We start from the raw sequence: 12314 nt of genomic DNA, 5'->3' as shown, positions 1-12314 counted from the left end.
AAACATCAACAGGTAAGATAATGGTAAATGTCATTGAACATTTTAAACAGAAATACTTGTATCCAAACTCCAAAATTCTGGCCACAGGGGGAAGATACCTGACCTGAGATGCTGGCCAATTCTTCTTTTCAATCATTAAAGTGCCTGCGCAGTACAAAACCCCCACAGAAATACACAAATAGAGGGCTTTGTTTCTAAATACCTAGAAGTCTTTTGAGAGGTAAAACAATATGATAATTGAACTGCAGGGCATTTCTTCTCCATTGAGGAATAAAACCTAGAAATGTTAATTATACTATCTATCATAAATGAAATAAGTATTTTCTACACTATGTAGCTAATGGCAAGAATATTTTAGCACTGAGGTTAGAAATGTATTTGAAATTTTTAGGAAACTTAAAAAAATGCAATTCTATTTTCAGAAGGAAAGGTAGAACTAAGAAAACATATAATATTTTTCATTACCCTAGAAAATACAATCTTTGACAATACCCAGGCTGTGTTTTTGCTGGTTTCAGGTACTCTCTTGTTTAACATTTAAAATTTTGTTTACAGTAATATTACCTCAACATAAATGTTATTTTTTTCACTGTGAATTTTTATTGGGATTTTGAGAACAAATCTTTCTCAGCAGGAAAGGGGAGGTAAGACTTATTTTGCTTAAGAGTTCCAGGGTGCCTCTCAATTCCATCAGATGTATTTTATATGATACTGGCTCAAAAGTCAGTAAATACATCCTTTCCTTATCCTAACCCAGGTTTGTGAGTCATTAGAAAGACTTTCAGGAGCCAAGACAGAAAGGTGCAGTTAATATGTTTATTCAAAGAAAACATTTCTAAAATGGCAGAAAATAATAATGTATGGAAAGAGATGGAGCCCACATGCTACATGCCATGTTGTGGTGATTACATTTAGCAGCAAGCGCTGGGGGCACAGAGTTGGAGGTCCCACGCCTCCAGTGGTGACGCAGCCTACTGGGCTGCTTTGATGACGACATATTCAAGTGTATGGGCCTCTACGAGTGACCAGCATAGGGGGCACCTGGAGGCGTTGCTCTGCTGGTTTTGAAGGCATCACCACCAAAAGCTGCTTTGGGTGGCAGCGGCTCCAGGGACCCCCCGGCTGTGACCCTGGAAGTGTCCCACAGCAAAGCAACAGGGCCCTGAGCACAGGAGCCTCTTTATCCGGGAGCTGAAGCAAAGGGGGAATGGTGGCAGTGGCTGAGGTGGTGCCTTCTTTGCAATGTGAAGTAATCCCATGCCTGTCTCTTTCCCCGCTTCCCGGAGGGGTGTCCCTCATCTGTTCCAGAGGTGTAGGGATTCAGGTGTGGAACAGCTTCCACAAGGCAGAGCACATTTGAGGGCGAGGCAGAAGCGATGTTTTCATCAGAGGAGAAAAATACTAGAGGAAGCATCCTGCTTGCTGAAATGTGTTAAAAGAGCTCTAAAACTTAATTAAAAATCATTCTATGGTAAGCTTGTAAGGTCATCATTTTACAAACACGCCAGTGCTCTTAGGAAACTAATGTTGCCAATTACTGTGCTGTGGTTCACAGCATATCCCACAAGGAGATATAGGTATACTGGTCCTCCCAAGAGCATGCTGCACACATGGTACAGCCTCCAGGGCCACGTCAGACCTTAGGCCAGCTACTCACACCAGAACAAGGCAGCTCAGGTGGGCTTACATTAACCCTGCGCTGTCAGAGCAGCTGGAGAGCTGGGTGGGCACTGAAAACAACTGACCAGCCCCAGCACCTCTGGCAGGGCAGGAGAGGACACGGACACAGGACTGAAGTAGTCCTATAAGATGGGCCTTGAATGTCACCCCAGCAAAGGCGTAGATCACGGGGTTCAGGCAGCAGTGGATGAAGGAGATGGTTTCCGTCAGCTGCAGGGCCAGGGCTATCTGGTAGCTCACCTTGCAATCATTGATGATGTGCAGACTCTGCAGAGAGTCTAGGAACAGCACGATGTTGAAGGGAGTCCAGAAGAGGAAGAAAACAATGACGATGATGAAAATCATCTTGATCGCCTTGGTCTTGTTCCGATTTTTGCATTTTTGCAGGTTTTTCAGTATCTGGGTGTAGCAGCAAATGAGGATGCTAAGAGGAATCAAGAGGCCTAAGATATTGGCTGAAAACTGAGAAGCAATCTTCCAAGTATTGTCTCCTGGGAGGTATGTGGAGACACACTGCAGAGACTGCTCAATTTCCAGCTGCTGGTTGAACATGATACTGGGTACAGAAGCCAAGCCAGCCACCAGCCACAGGATTAAACTGATAATTATGCCACAAGAGGCTGTCCGTACCCTCACGGCATAGGCAGCATGGACAATTGCTATATACCTGTCTATGCTCATGAAGGTTATAAAGAAAATACTGCTATAAAAACCTGTGTAATAAATGCCAGCCATTATCTTACACATAGCATTGCCAAAAACCCACTGGTCTGAAGCATAGTGGGCTTGGAAAGGGAGAGGCACAATGAAGAGGAGATCAGAGGCTGCGAGGTTCAGCAGGCAGATGTCAGTCATTGTCATCAGCCTTTTCCTGGTCAGGAGAACCCAAAGGACCAAGGAGTTTCCCAGAAGGCCGATGACAAACACAAGGCAGTAAAGGATCGGCAGAATGAGGGATTTGAACCTGTGAAAGCTGTTTCCTTCATTGCACGGAGCAGTGTTTTCATCATATCCATAGTCATATTCTGTTGTGCCAAGGAACTGGCTTGTGGGATTCATCTTGGACACCTGTGCAGGAAAGAGTAAGAGATAAATGGCTTGCTGTCCTGGCACAGGACTCCCAGGATGGCTTCTGCCTCTCTCTGTGCTGCATCGAGCCCGTGGGTCAGCCTCCGGGCAGAGAGGGACTGCAAAGCGCAGTCTTGGTCTCACTGGCTGGATAAGAGCAGCTCTACCACCCAAAAGGCTGCACCCTCAGCCTGCCAATTCTTCCTATACATCCATAAGTGTGAGCACTGGTTTCCCTGAAACTGCCTCAGTCCCAGTGAGTTAGCCCCTCATCATTATAGTGACAACAAAAAATTAATGCTCTGAATAGTCGTAATGGTGCAAAATGGTACCAAACCTGCATCTGATCTAAGAATCTGGATTTTCTTGTGCTCCCTGGGGTGGGGAAGCTTTTTGCCTGTAGCATAAAGACACTTATAAAAGTGTCTTGACTGAAGAAACCATCACCCAGCCGCATAACCACATTTTTAACTTAGCTGATCAAGGCTGGACACTGAGTGCAGAGACATGTAAGCTGTTTTTTCCACGGGTGGGTGCAGGATCGCATACAAAAAAACTCTGCAGCAGCGAGGAGTTTGCAGGGCTACACAGCAGCACTGGCAGTGCCAAGCTCTGGGCTGCTGCAGGGAGGCTGCCACTGCCCTCCAGGTTACCTGGTGAGCAGCTTGGCTGGGCCTATTGCTAAAACACAGCAGTTTACCGCTCCTGCCTGTTCTGCCCAACTTCAATTTGCTAGTTTAGAGAAGACCAAACGAATCTGGGGGGTGTTTCCTCTCTGTCATTTCTGAAGGAATTGCAATGAAAATAGCTTTAAAATAGCCTCACATGCTCTCCAAAAGTGAGTCAGTGCTTTAGCACCCTTTTTTTTTTTTTTTTTTCTTTTTCCAGATATCACTTCATGACCCCTATAACAGGGGATCTGGTTTGCAGAGTTAAGTATTCACATTTTAAGACGTAATGGTTTTTTCAAAGGAGTTTGTCTTGCCCCTGCTAAGACATTTGCATATTTATTGTGCACTGCACCTATGTAATGCTTGCATACAGGTTGATCACATCTTGAAAGAGCTTCAAAGACAAAGAATTTCCAGGAGGAAAATAATCATTGTAATTGTAATAATCATTGCTATTAAGCTGTAGCAATAATATGAATGGCAGTAATTAATTCATTAAAAGTAGAGAACATACTCTCCTGAGTTAAAAACTGCTCCTTGGGTATACAAAAAGAGAGGGAATGGTAAAAATTTTCGTATTGATGAGGAAGGAATCAGAATTCAACCCTTCTTGCCTGGCTGTGCCACCTTGTGCAGGGAAACAGGAGGATCCATATGCACGGCACAGAGAGGTGCTGGAGTCAGCGTGCGTCTTCTGCTGCAAGTATGGATGCTGCTCATGCCAAACTAACCTGCCTCTGCTTTTCTTGGGGCACCAGGGCTTTTTATACCAAAGTCAATTGGCATGTGCAACACAGAGAAACCTGTTAGAAATACAGCACTCAACTCTACGGAGTTTCTTGTTCAGAAATAATGAGTGATGAGAGAAAAGCAGTGCCGCAATCTACGTTGATAGTGTAATTCTTTCCTATGTTTAGTTTTCAGCTGCATTATTAATTTCAGCTTTGTTTTCATGCATAAACCCCTAAATATTGAGATGTTGAGTCACTAGATATTGGCTGTTCGTGCAGCAACAGATATGGGTAGAAAATATTTCCTGCTAATGCTTTTGATGTGTGACCCCAACTTGCTGTGACTGTAAGCATTGCAGCAATGGCTTGCTTTTCTTAATTGCCTGTTGGGGACCCCTTAAAAGCAGTCCATAGATTCAACAACCAAAAGTAGAAAATTAAAAAAACCAAACAAAAAAAAAGAATACCATATTATATAGGTATATAGATATATAGATGTACAGATATTTAGATATATAGATATACAGATATTTAGATACATAGATAGATACAGATACATAGGTTTATAGATATGATGCATCTGATTTTGACAAAATTCAAAAGTGTTTTTCCTGGCCTGAAGAGAGACTGGAGATGCTTCACTTCAGACTTTCAGACCAACTTTACACCATTAACGCCTTTGACAGCTTCCGACCAGAGCGTAGCATTTTCCATTTTCTCCCCTCTCCATATCTGTTGGCAAAACAGTCAAACTGAAAAAGCAGTTTTCCGGAGGGTATCAGAAGAGAGATAACTGCTGCAGGTCCCTTTCCCCTGCTTGCCTAAGTTAGCCCATTACTTTTAAGCGTAGCCCGTTAAATGTGGATGGACTTTACCTTTCACAGTAAGAAACCTCTACTTTCTCGGTTTGCCCTGGTCGCCTTCTCCTTCTACCGTGTCCTTGTTCTCTCTTGGGTTTGGGAGTTTCCAGGAGGTTTACTCCATCACTTGTGGAGATGGTTGAGATCGAGCGACGTGCAGGTGTCGAATGGGCAGCTGCCGGTTACAGAACAGGTTTTGAGACAAATTGAAGGTTTTGTAGCTGTAGTAAACAGGAAAAGAGGTGAGAGGGCTTACAAACAGATTCTGTGCAGCAAAAATAAAATACAGCTCTTTCTGACGACAGTAAAGGTAGCAGATGAACAGGCGTTCTCCTTTTAATGCATTTACTAAACCCCCCTTCCTCTCAGCCACCTCTGATTTAAGTGAAAAATGTAAAAGTTCCGATGTCTCCATCACAGAACACACCCTAACAAATTTGCAGCTTTTTACAGAAGCTGATATATCATTTCCGAAACGCATTATTTCAGTTTTTCATTTCCTTCAGCTAATATCAACTTGCATACCGTAGTGTGGTTATGTCCCTCACCATTAGTAATGTACTACCTTTCCTAGCAAAATAAGAACTCACAGCTACTGATACCTCTTTGTAATCAGCAGCTCTTATTCAAATGGCGATGTTTCAGAGTTTCTTTGCTACTTGGGTTTTTTTAAAGTATATTTTAGTACATTTAAGATACATGGTCAAGGACAAAATATTAAAACAAGGACAGGCTTGAAATTTTTTATTTCAGTCAATAACTTTAAATTATTTTTGGTTTGTGTAATAGTGTAAACTGTGGTGCTTTGTAAGTCAGCCACACGATATGATTTTCATCCATTAATCTCAACAAGTGCCATTTTCCTGATTTATAGGAGTACAGAGAACACAAGAGATTTGCCCGAGAGCCCCAAACAAGTATTTGGCAGATCCAAAGCATGGGTGTTATTAAAGTTATTAACCTGTTCTTTGGTAGCAGCTAGCAGCTCCAATCCAAAGTAACTTTCCAGCTTGCTGGCTGTTGCTTAAACAAATAGTGAAAGACAGTCCCAAAGAAAAAAAGAGCTAAATACTGCAAGCAGACCAAAAAACCAAACAAAGTAACAGAGTTAAGGACCTGGCACTAGTGAGTAGTGCAGTCAGAAAGAAAAGAGCTGTCCCTCGAGGTATTCAAAATGCTACCAATGACCATGGCATCACTGCGCCTCCAAGTACCCAGTTGGTCACATTATGTAAGAGAGACCAGCTCCTTTTTTTTGTTTTGTTTTTTTGTTTTTTTCTTTCATGATTAACTTTTGAACATTGTTGTAGTAGAATTTTATTTTAGTCTATTCTCTATATATAAATTATATGATTAATAATATGTCAGTAGTATGTCCTGCTGTTACAGACATACAATACAACATAATGTAACTCCATTCTACTTACTTTTTTGTTTAGAGATCAATAAGGTCAGCTTTCATTATTTCTTATGATCAAAACATCAGCCAATTAAAGATGCTCCCTTTTCCATTGGATGCTTTTTGCATTAGTTTGGCTGAAAAGGAAAAACACATATCAAAAAATTAAACAATAGTTTGACATGAAACTGATAAAAGAATGAAAGCCTCCATTAAAAATATATCTGCATTTTAAAACATCTAAAGTGAAAAAATAAAATCTTTGTTTTTCTTTTCTTGAGTTATTTTCTGTTGTATGTATTACGATTCTGCAGAAAGACTTCAGTTCTTTCAAAATGTATATTTTTTAATTGGGAAATCTTCCATCCACGTATTTTCACCAGCTACAATTCTGCACGGCCAGGCAAAGCGAAGCATGAATCTGGGAGAGTGCGGCAGGGAAATGTCAGAGGAAACGCTGTATGCATTGGAGAAAGCTGAAGCAAGCAAGCAAGAAGATGCAGAGGACCTTAAAGACAAGAAAAAGAGCTTGATTTCGAGTGAAAAAAAGCTAAGACTCAAGTGAGCAGGCCTGGTGACTGCCATGGCTGGAGGACGGCTGGCTACTCTACTTTGGGCAGAGCAGAGCAGACCGCGCTGGGCACACGGGTAACAGGTTGGAAAAATTGTGGTGGTGCCAGTGTTTTGGAGGGAAACAGCAGAATTACAGAATCTGATGTAACATTTCCAAGAGCAGTTTTGCTGTGTTTTGAGAAGTGATATACACGTGCGAGTCCCTAGCTTTCCGAAAGGTTTATGTTCCTGCGGTGCTTCTGGGGTGGTCAGTGTTCCTAACACATGGCTGTCTCCTGAGCTTTTCTCAACAGAGGAAGAGAATTCATTAAGGGCAACGGAGGATGTTATTTGTCAAAGATGCTGAAAGGAAGGGAGTGGAGACAAAGTTAGGATATGACAAATACGGCTTTGGAAAGGTGCTGTCCCTGGCTGGCAGGTATGAGGGTGGATGGGAGGGGAGGCCCACAGCACAGGGGTGGGCTTGGGAACAGTTGGCTGAAAGGGTGATAATTATAATGATGAAAACTAATGGGAGATGCCTGGGTTGGGGGACAGAGAAGAACCGGAGGCAGATTTTATTCTTCTCCCCCTGCTGAGCCTTACTCACTCTTCTACAGGTCATTTGAGGAGAGCGTGGGCAGACAGAGCACTGCTGGGCTGGAGGGAGGTGGAGAGAAATAACCACTGGTGTGTTCACAGATGTGGGGTGCTGCAAGCTGTAGGTATGCTAAACGTCCCTTAAAAGCTCACAGGAGGATATCTGGCAGCAGAGAGAATGGGAGGTACGCATTTCTAACTTTCTCCACCATCAGCTATGAGCCAGGCTGTAATAACCTGTATCCATCCCGATACTTTTTTCAGTCTGTGAGTAACATTCACCACATCCTGAGTTACACAAGGGACGCGCAGGCATACAGGGATTTTCTACTGAGCCAAAAAACAGCCCTTTGAAGTTCATCTGAGGAGGATAAGAAAGCAGGAAGTGTGATAAACCAGCAAAAGGCACTAAAAATGAACACAGAAGATAAAGGTCACCTGCACTCGAAAGTGCTGAACTCGAGCAGAAAGAGGTGCAGAGGTTGCAAGGCAGCAGGAGGAGCAGTGCAAGAAAGCTGGGCTCAGCCTGGTAAAGCAAAGTCATGGAAGGGATATGTTTGCTACATACAGACAAGCCAGCAAGGCAATTACCAGGGGAAAAGGAGGGTTGTCTCACCTTGCAGAAAGCACAGGCATATGAGAGCAATATTTACAGGTTGTCCCCTGGGCTGAAGGGAGTTTGCTAGCTGGGGTTGTGGAGCAGCCTTCCTGCAGGAGGAGAGCAAGCCAGCTAGTGTAAAATGGTCCTTGGTTAAGGGTGTGATGCCTGACCCAAGGCCTCTCATAGCTGGGGAGGGGACAGCAGGCACTGGGCAGTCCATCCCAGGGCCTCGGGAGTGCTCCCAAGGTGCTGGGTGGGAGCTGGAGGGCAGGGAGGTCTCAGATCTGTTTGCTAAGAACCCAAAATCCACCCTAGAGCTCCCTTCTCCAGCAGCTGCCTTGCAGTGTCCCTCTAGTTGAGTTTTAGCTGAACACTAATACCAGTGCTAGCAATGTCTCTCCATACTCTTGTGGGCTTTCCTGTGAGAAAGAAATACCTTACAGCAAAACAGAGACAACTGACTGTTGGTATCTCCGGTGCTCCAGCCTATGGCCAGTTTGGGTTTGGGTGCAGGAGCCATGCCACGCACCACACTCCATGCACCCAGCCAAGACTGTGAGCTGCAGGAGAGAAGAGCTGTGTGGCATCACCACTTTGGTGAAACCGCTGGTGGACAGGCTTCTCAGTTTCTACTCAGGTTAAAAAACACAGGGAAAACGTCGCTGTAGGAGGAACCTTCTGGTTTGTCTTCTCATGTTTGACCATGGTTGTCAGGGTCAGCCTGCAGCAGCCGCTGTGGCCCCAGACAGCCGGCAGGTGCTGGGGAGTCTCACATCATGACGCTGTGCACCATGCCACTCACGCTTCCCCTTTAGCTGTGCCTCCTGCCACTGCTACCACAGCGGTTCTTGTATTTACACTCTGAACTTACGGTTTCTGATGTTTTAACTGCTGTCAGAATAGTTGCTTTACTGGAGAAAAAAACTTGTGAAACAGTTCTTACAGCTGAAGACACTATCAGTCTAGAAGTGACCAGCCCATCAGAGCAACGCAGACTTCTACTCCCCCAAACCACTTGGAGCCTGAAGGTCAGAAAGGTGATGCTCTACTGAAGCCCCATGTTAAACGGAAAGTCTGTGGCAAATGCCGCGACTGAAACAAATCTTGCTGTGAGGCAAACAGCATGGCCATGTCTGCAGCTCCTACAGCCAGGCATATTCACTGGCACCAGGAGACCATCTGTGCATGCTAGCTCAGCATCTGACATCAGTCCTGGAGGGTTTTCTTATCCCATGCCACCACTGCAGCTCCTCAGCCTGGGGGTGATGGCCAGCTTTAGCTGCTGCAAAACTGCTATGCCGTCTCTTGTAGAAACCTCTCCTTCCTCCTACAGATGGTCTAGATGAATTGAGTTTGAACACAGAAAGGAAATTGTGTTTGCAACAGAAGACACTACCAAGAACTTGCTTTGGCCCCAGGAGTGCCAGCTGCGAGCCCCAGTATGGCTCTGGCTGTCTGGTAAGGCAGATGGGAGGCACCTTTCTGACACCACGGCACAGGCTCTGGTGTTGGTATAGCAGCTGTTAGGAAAAGATGGGAATAAAAGCAGAGTAAGATACTCTACCTTGTTGGATATTCCCAAGAAAAGACTAAGTAATTCTTGGATCCTCTCACTATCATAGCACCCAGCTGGAAAGTGGAGGACAAGCTTGCCTTGATGCAATGCTCTGCTTCCACTCATCTCAAAGCAGTGATAACCAGACGAGTCAGGCACTCTGAGAAGAGCATTTTCCTCTGCCTTTGCTCGACAGCAAAGTAAGAGCATCTTCTTAGTCAAAAAGAGGCCTTTCCCTTTCAAATTGGCTCTCACTTTATATCTCAGAGGGCTTCCTCTGTCATATTAGACAAAGAGGGAAGAAGTGACTTAGTTCAGCAGAGGAAACAAAACCCAGATTAGCTGCAATATGGGCTATGCAATGTTCAGAGATGCTGTGTTCCTCAGCTAAAATGGCTTGTAAAAAACCAGCAATCATCACTATTGACGGGAAGAACAATGATGACAGCTCAGCTTTGCAGGAGAAGGTAGAGGCAGGGGGTCGGGGTGAGTATGTCCTCTGCAGCGTGGGAGCAGCGTGGCAGGTAGCACTTTGATGAACCTCCTACTCCAAATTCCTCTTCCTGGCCATCTCTCTGCCCCAACAACCCTCTCCCAAGTGTCTCTGCTGCCTGCATGGACCAGCCAGCACCCTTTCCCAGCCTTAGCACCCTCGGTGAATCCCCCAGACTCCTCTCCCACAGGGCATCAGGGATGGGCAAGGGGCACACCAAGCCCTGGGTGCTCAGGGCTGGTGGTCCCCTGGGAGGTACAGGAGAAAACCCCACAAAGGAGCTGTCTTTTGAGGAATCCTTGCCTGTTTCAGTTATTGCCAAAATGTTTCGCTCTATCATCATCAGCTCTCAACACACCATCATCTTAATCAAAATTGTTCAATCAGACCATTGCCAGTATAGAGGTACAAATATGCCATATTGCAGAATGGGTCGTTTCCCTTTCTTAATGGGGATAACGTATTTGTATGCCTGTGTACAAAGAAGTGGGTGAGACTTCGTGACTGGGTAAGATTTGGAGTGATCAGGGGTTTTTTGTCATTAAAAAGGTGTATTTAAGTTGACTATAACATCTCTGAAAGTGCCGAGTTGTTTTTGGGGGGATTCCCCCCCTCTCCAGATTAGAGGGAAAAAAATGAAGAGTTACGATACTTTATTCTGACAAGTTCCAGACAAAACATTGCCATTTTTAATTTTAAAACACAGTGGTGTTTTTTTTCGTAAATAACCTCCTCTTCTAACCCTTCTTCCTCAGAAACAGGCAGACTTCAAAGCTTCAAAAAATTTCCAGTTAAATTAAGATGTGTCTGTTTTGCTGATAGCAGGCAATTTTTTATTTTTCTTTCCAGCTTTGTCAACAAAAATATTGACACCCTTCACCAAAGTGGAGTTGTATGACTGTAACAAAGTGCTTGCGTATGCAGACATGTACAAATGTACCTATGAAAAACCTGTTTGGCATTGCTCTGTCTCTCTCTCCTGCAGCAGATGCTCGGTGCAGGAAAAAAGGCTGTGAGCCAGTCTCCTCCAAAAAACTCGCCGAGTTTGGAGAGGAGGAGCAGCTGGAGGTGCTTAGTGAGGTCTGGATCAGCTTGCTCTGCTCCATGCTCTGCTTTTCACTGCCGGCACCAAAGCCACAGGGATTATGGTTTTGACAGCTGCAGCCTTGCACAATCACTTCGTTTCACCAAAGCAGAAATCAGTGTGTTGCAAAACTCCCAGCACATAACTCATTCATAACAATGTCAGCAGTGAGTGGGATTTTCTCACTCATGTTTCACGACAGAGTAATTGTGGGACAGAAAGAAGTAAAAAAATACGTCTCTTGCATATGGAGCCTTTGAAAACAGGACACTTCTCCATCTATCCCTTATCTGATGTTTTTTTCCTCACCCTAAAGCACTTAGGTTTTTAAGCCTCCGCTGTCCCACGCCTTCGGTACACCAGTGCATGGGCATCTCTCAGATTAGCATCTGACACTGCTTTGCCTAAGGGTGGAGAACAGAGAAGGATGCAAGTGAGAATGAGTTAGAACAGAGAAATCACAGAAAACAGGGCTGGATGGGACACTGGGAGAACATGGAGTCCGTCCTCTGTCTTGAAGGCAAAGGGCAGTGTCCCACTGTTATTCTTGCCGCGCGGTTGCTCTGCCTGCTCCTACAGCCCCTGCTTTCCCCCCAGCTTCTCCTTACAAATCATCCCAGTGCTTCTCCCTCCAGACTCACTCCTAGGAAATCTGTCTTAATCTAAAATTCTCCTGGTATGGTTTGAGTCAGTTATCTTATCCATCGAGGAACAATAGCTACTTTCTTCTAGCTGCTTTAAAATGTTCTAAGATCATGTTTCCCTTCAATTTTAATAACTCATATTCCATCATCTTTTTCCTCTTAGGTCATGTTTTCTAAGTTGTTAATCGTAGCCACTGTTCTCCTTTAGCAGCTGTCCAGTTTTCCTTAATCTTTTTTGCATCGCAGTGCCCAAAACTAGACATAGAGCCCCAGCTGTGGCCTTACCATTGGCAAAGCAGACTGGAAGAGTCACCTGCCTGGGGTAGCGATCTTCTTTTGCAATCATGAAGCACCAGTGACTCACATTTCTCTTGCA

The 12314-nt window shown here is 44.5% G+C and overlaps 1 protein-coding gene across 1 annotated transcript; it reads right to left on the bottom strand.

Moving 5' to 3' along the window:
• Nucleotides 1–910: 910 nt before the first annotated feature.
• Nucleotides 911–6511, bottom strand: LOC129202654 (C-C chemokine receptor type 8-like). Its single transcript, XM_054815896.1, has 3 exons — nt 6438–6511; nt 5026–5231; nt 911–2748 (listed from the first exon to the last, which is right to left on the bottom strand). The coding sequence occupies exon 3, from the start codon at nt 2737–2739 to the stop codon at nt 1684–1686; it is 1056 nt and encodes a 351-aa protein (XP_054671871.1). The 5' UTR covers nt 2740–2748; nt 5026–5231; nt 6438–6511; the 3' UTR covers nt 911–1683.
• Between the last annotated feature and the right edge of the window lie 5803 nt (nt 6512–12314).

The sequence above is a fragment of the Grus americana genome, chromosome 2, assembly GCF_028858705.1.
Source record: "Grus americana isolate bGruAme1 chromosome 2, bGruAme1.mat, whole genome shotgun sequence".
NCBI lineage: Eukaryota > Metazoa > Chordata > Aves > Gruiformes > Gruidae > Grus > Grus americana.
Note: the sequence above shows the minus strand (reverse complement) of the source record. Positions and strands in the feature narration are given on the sequence as shown.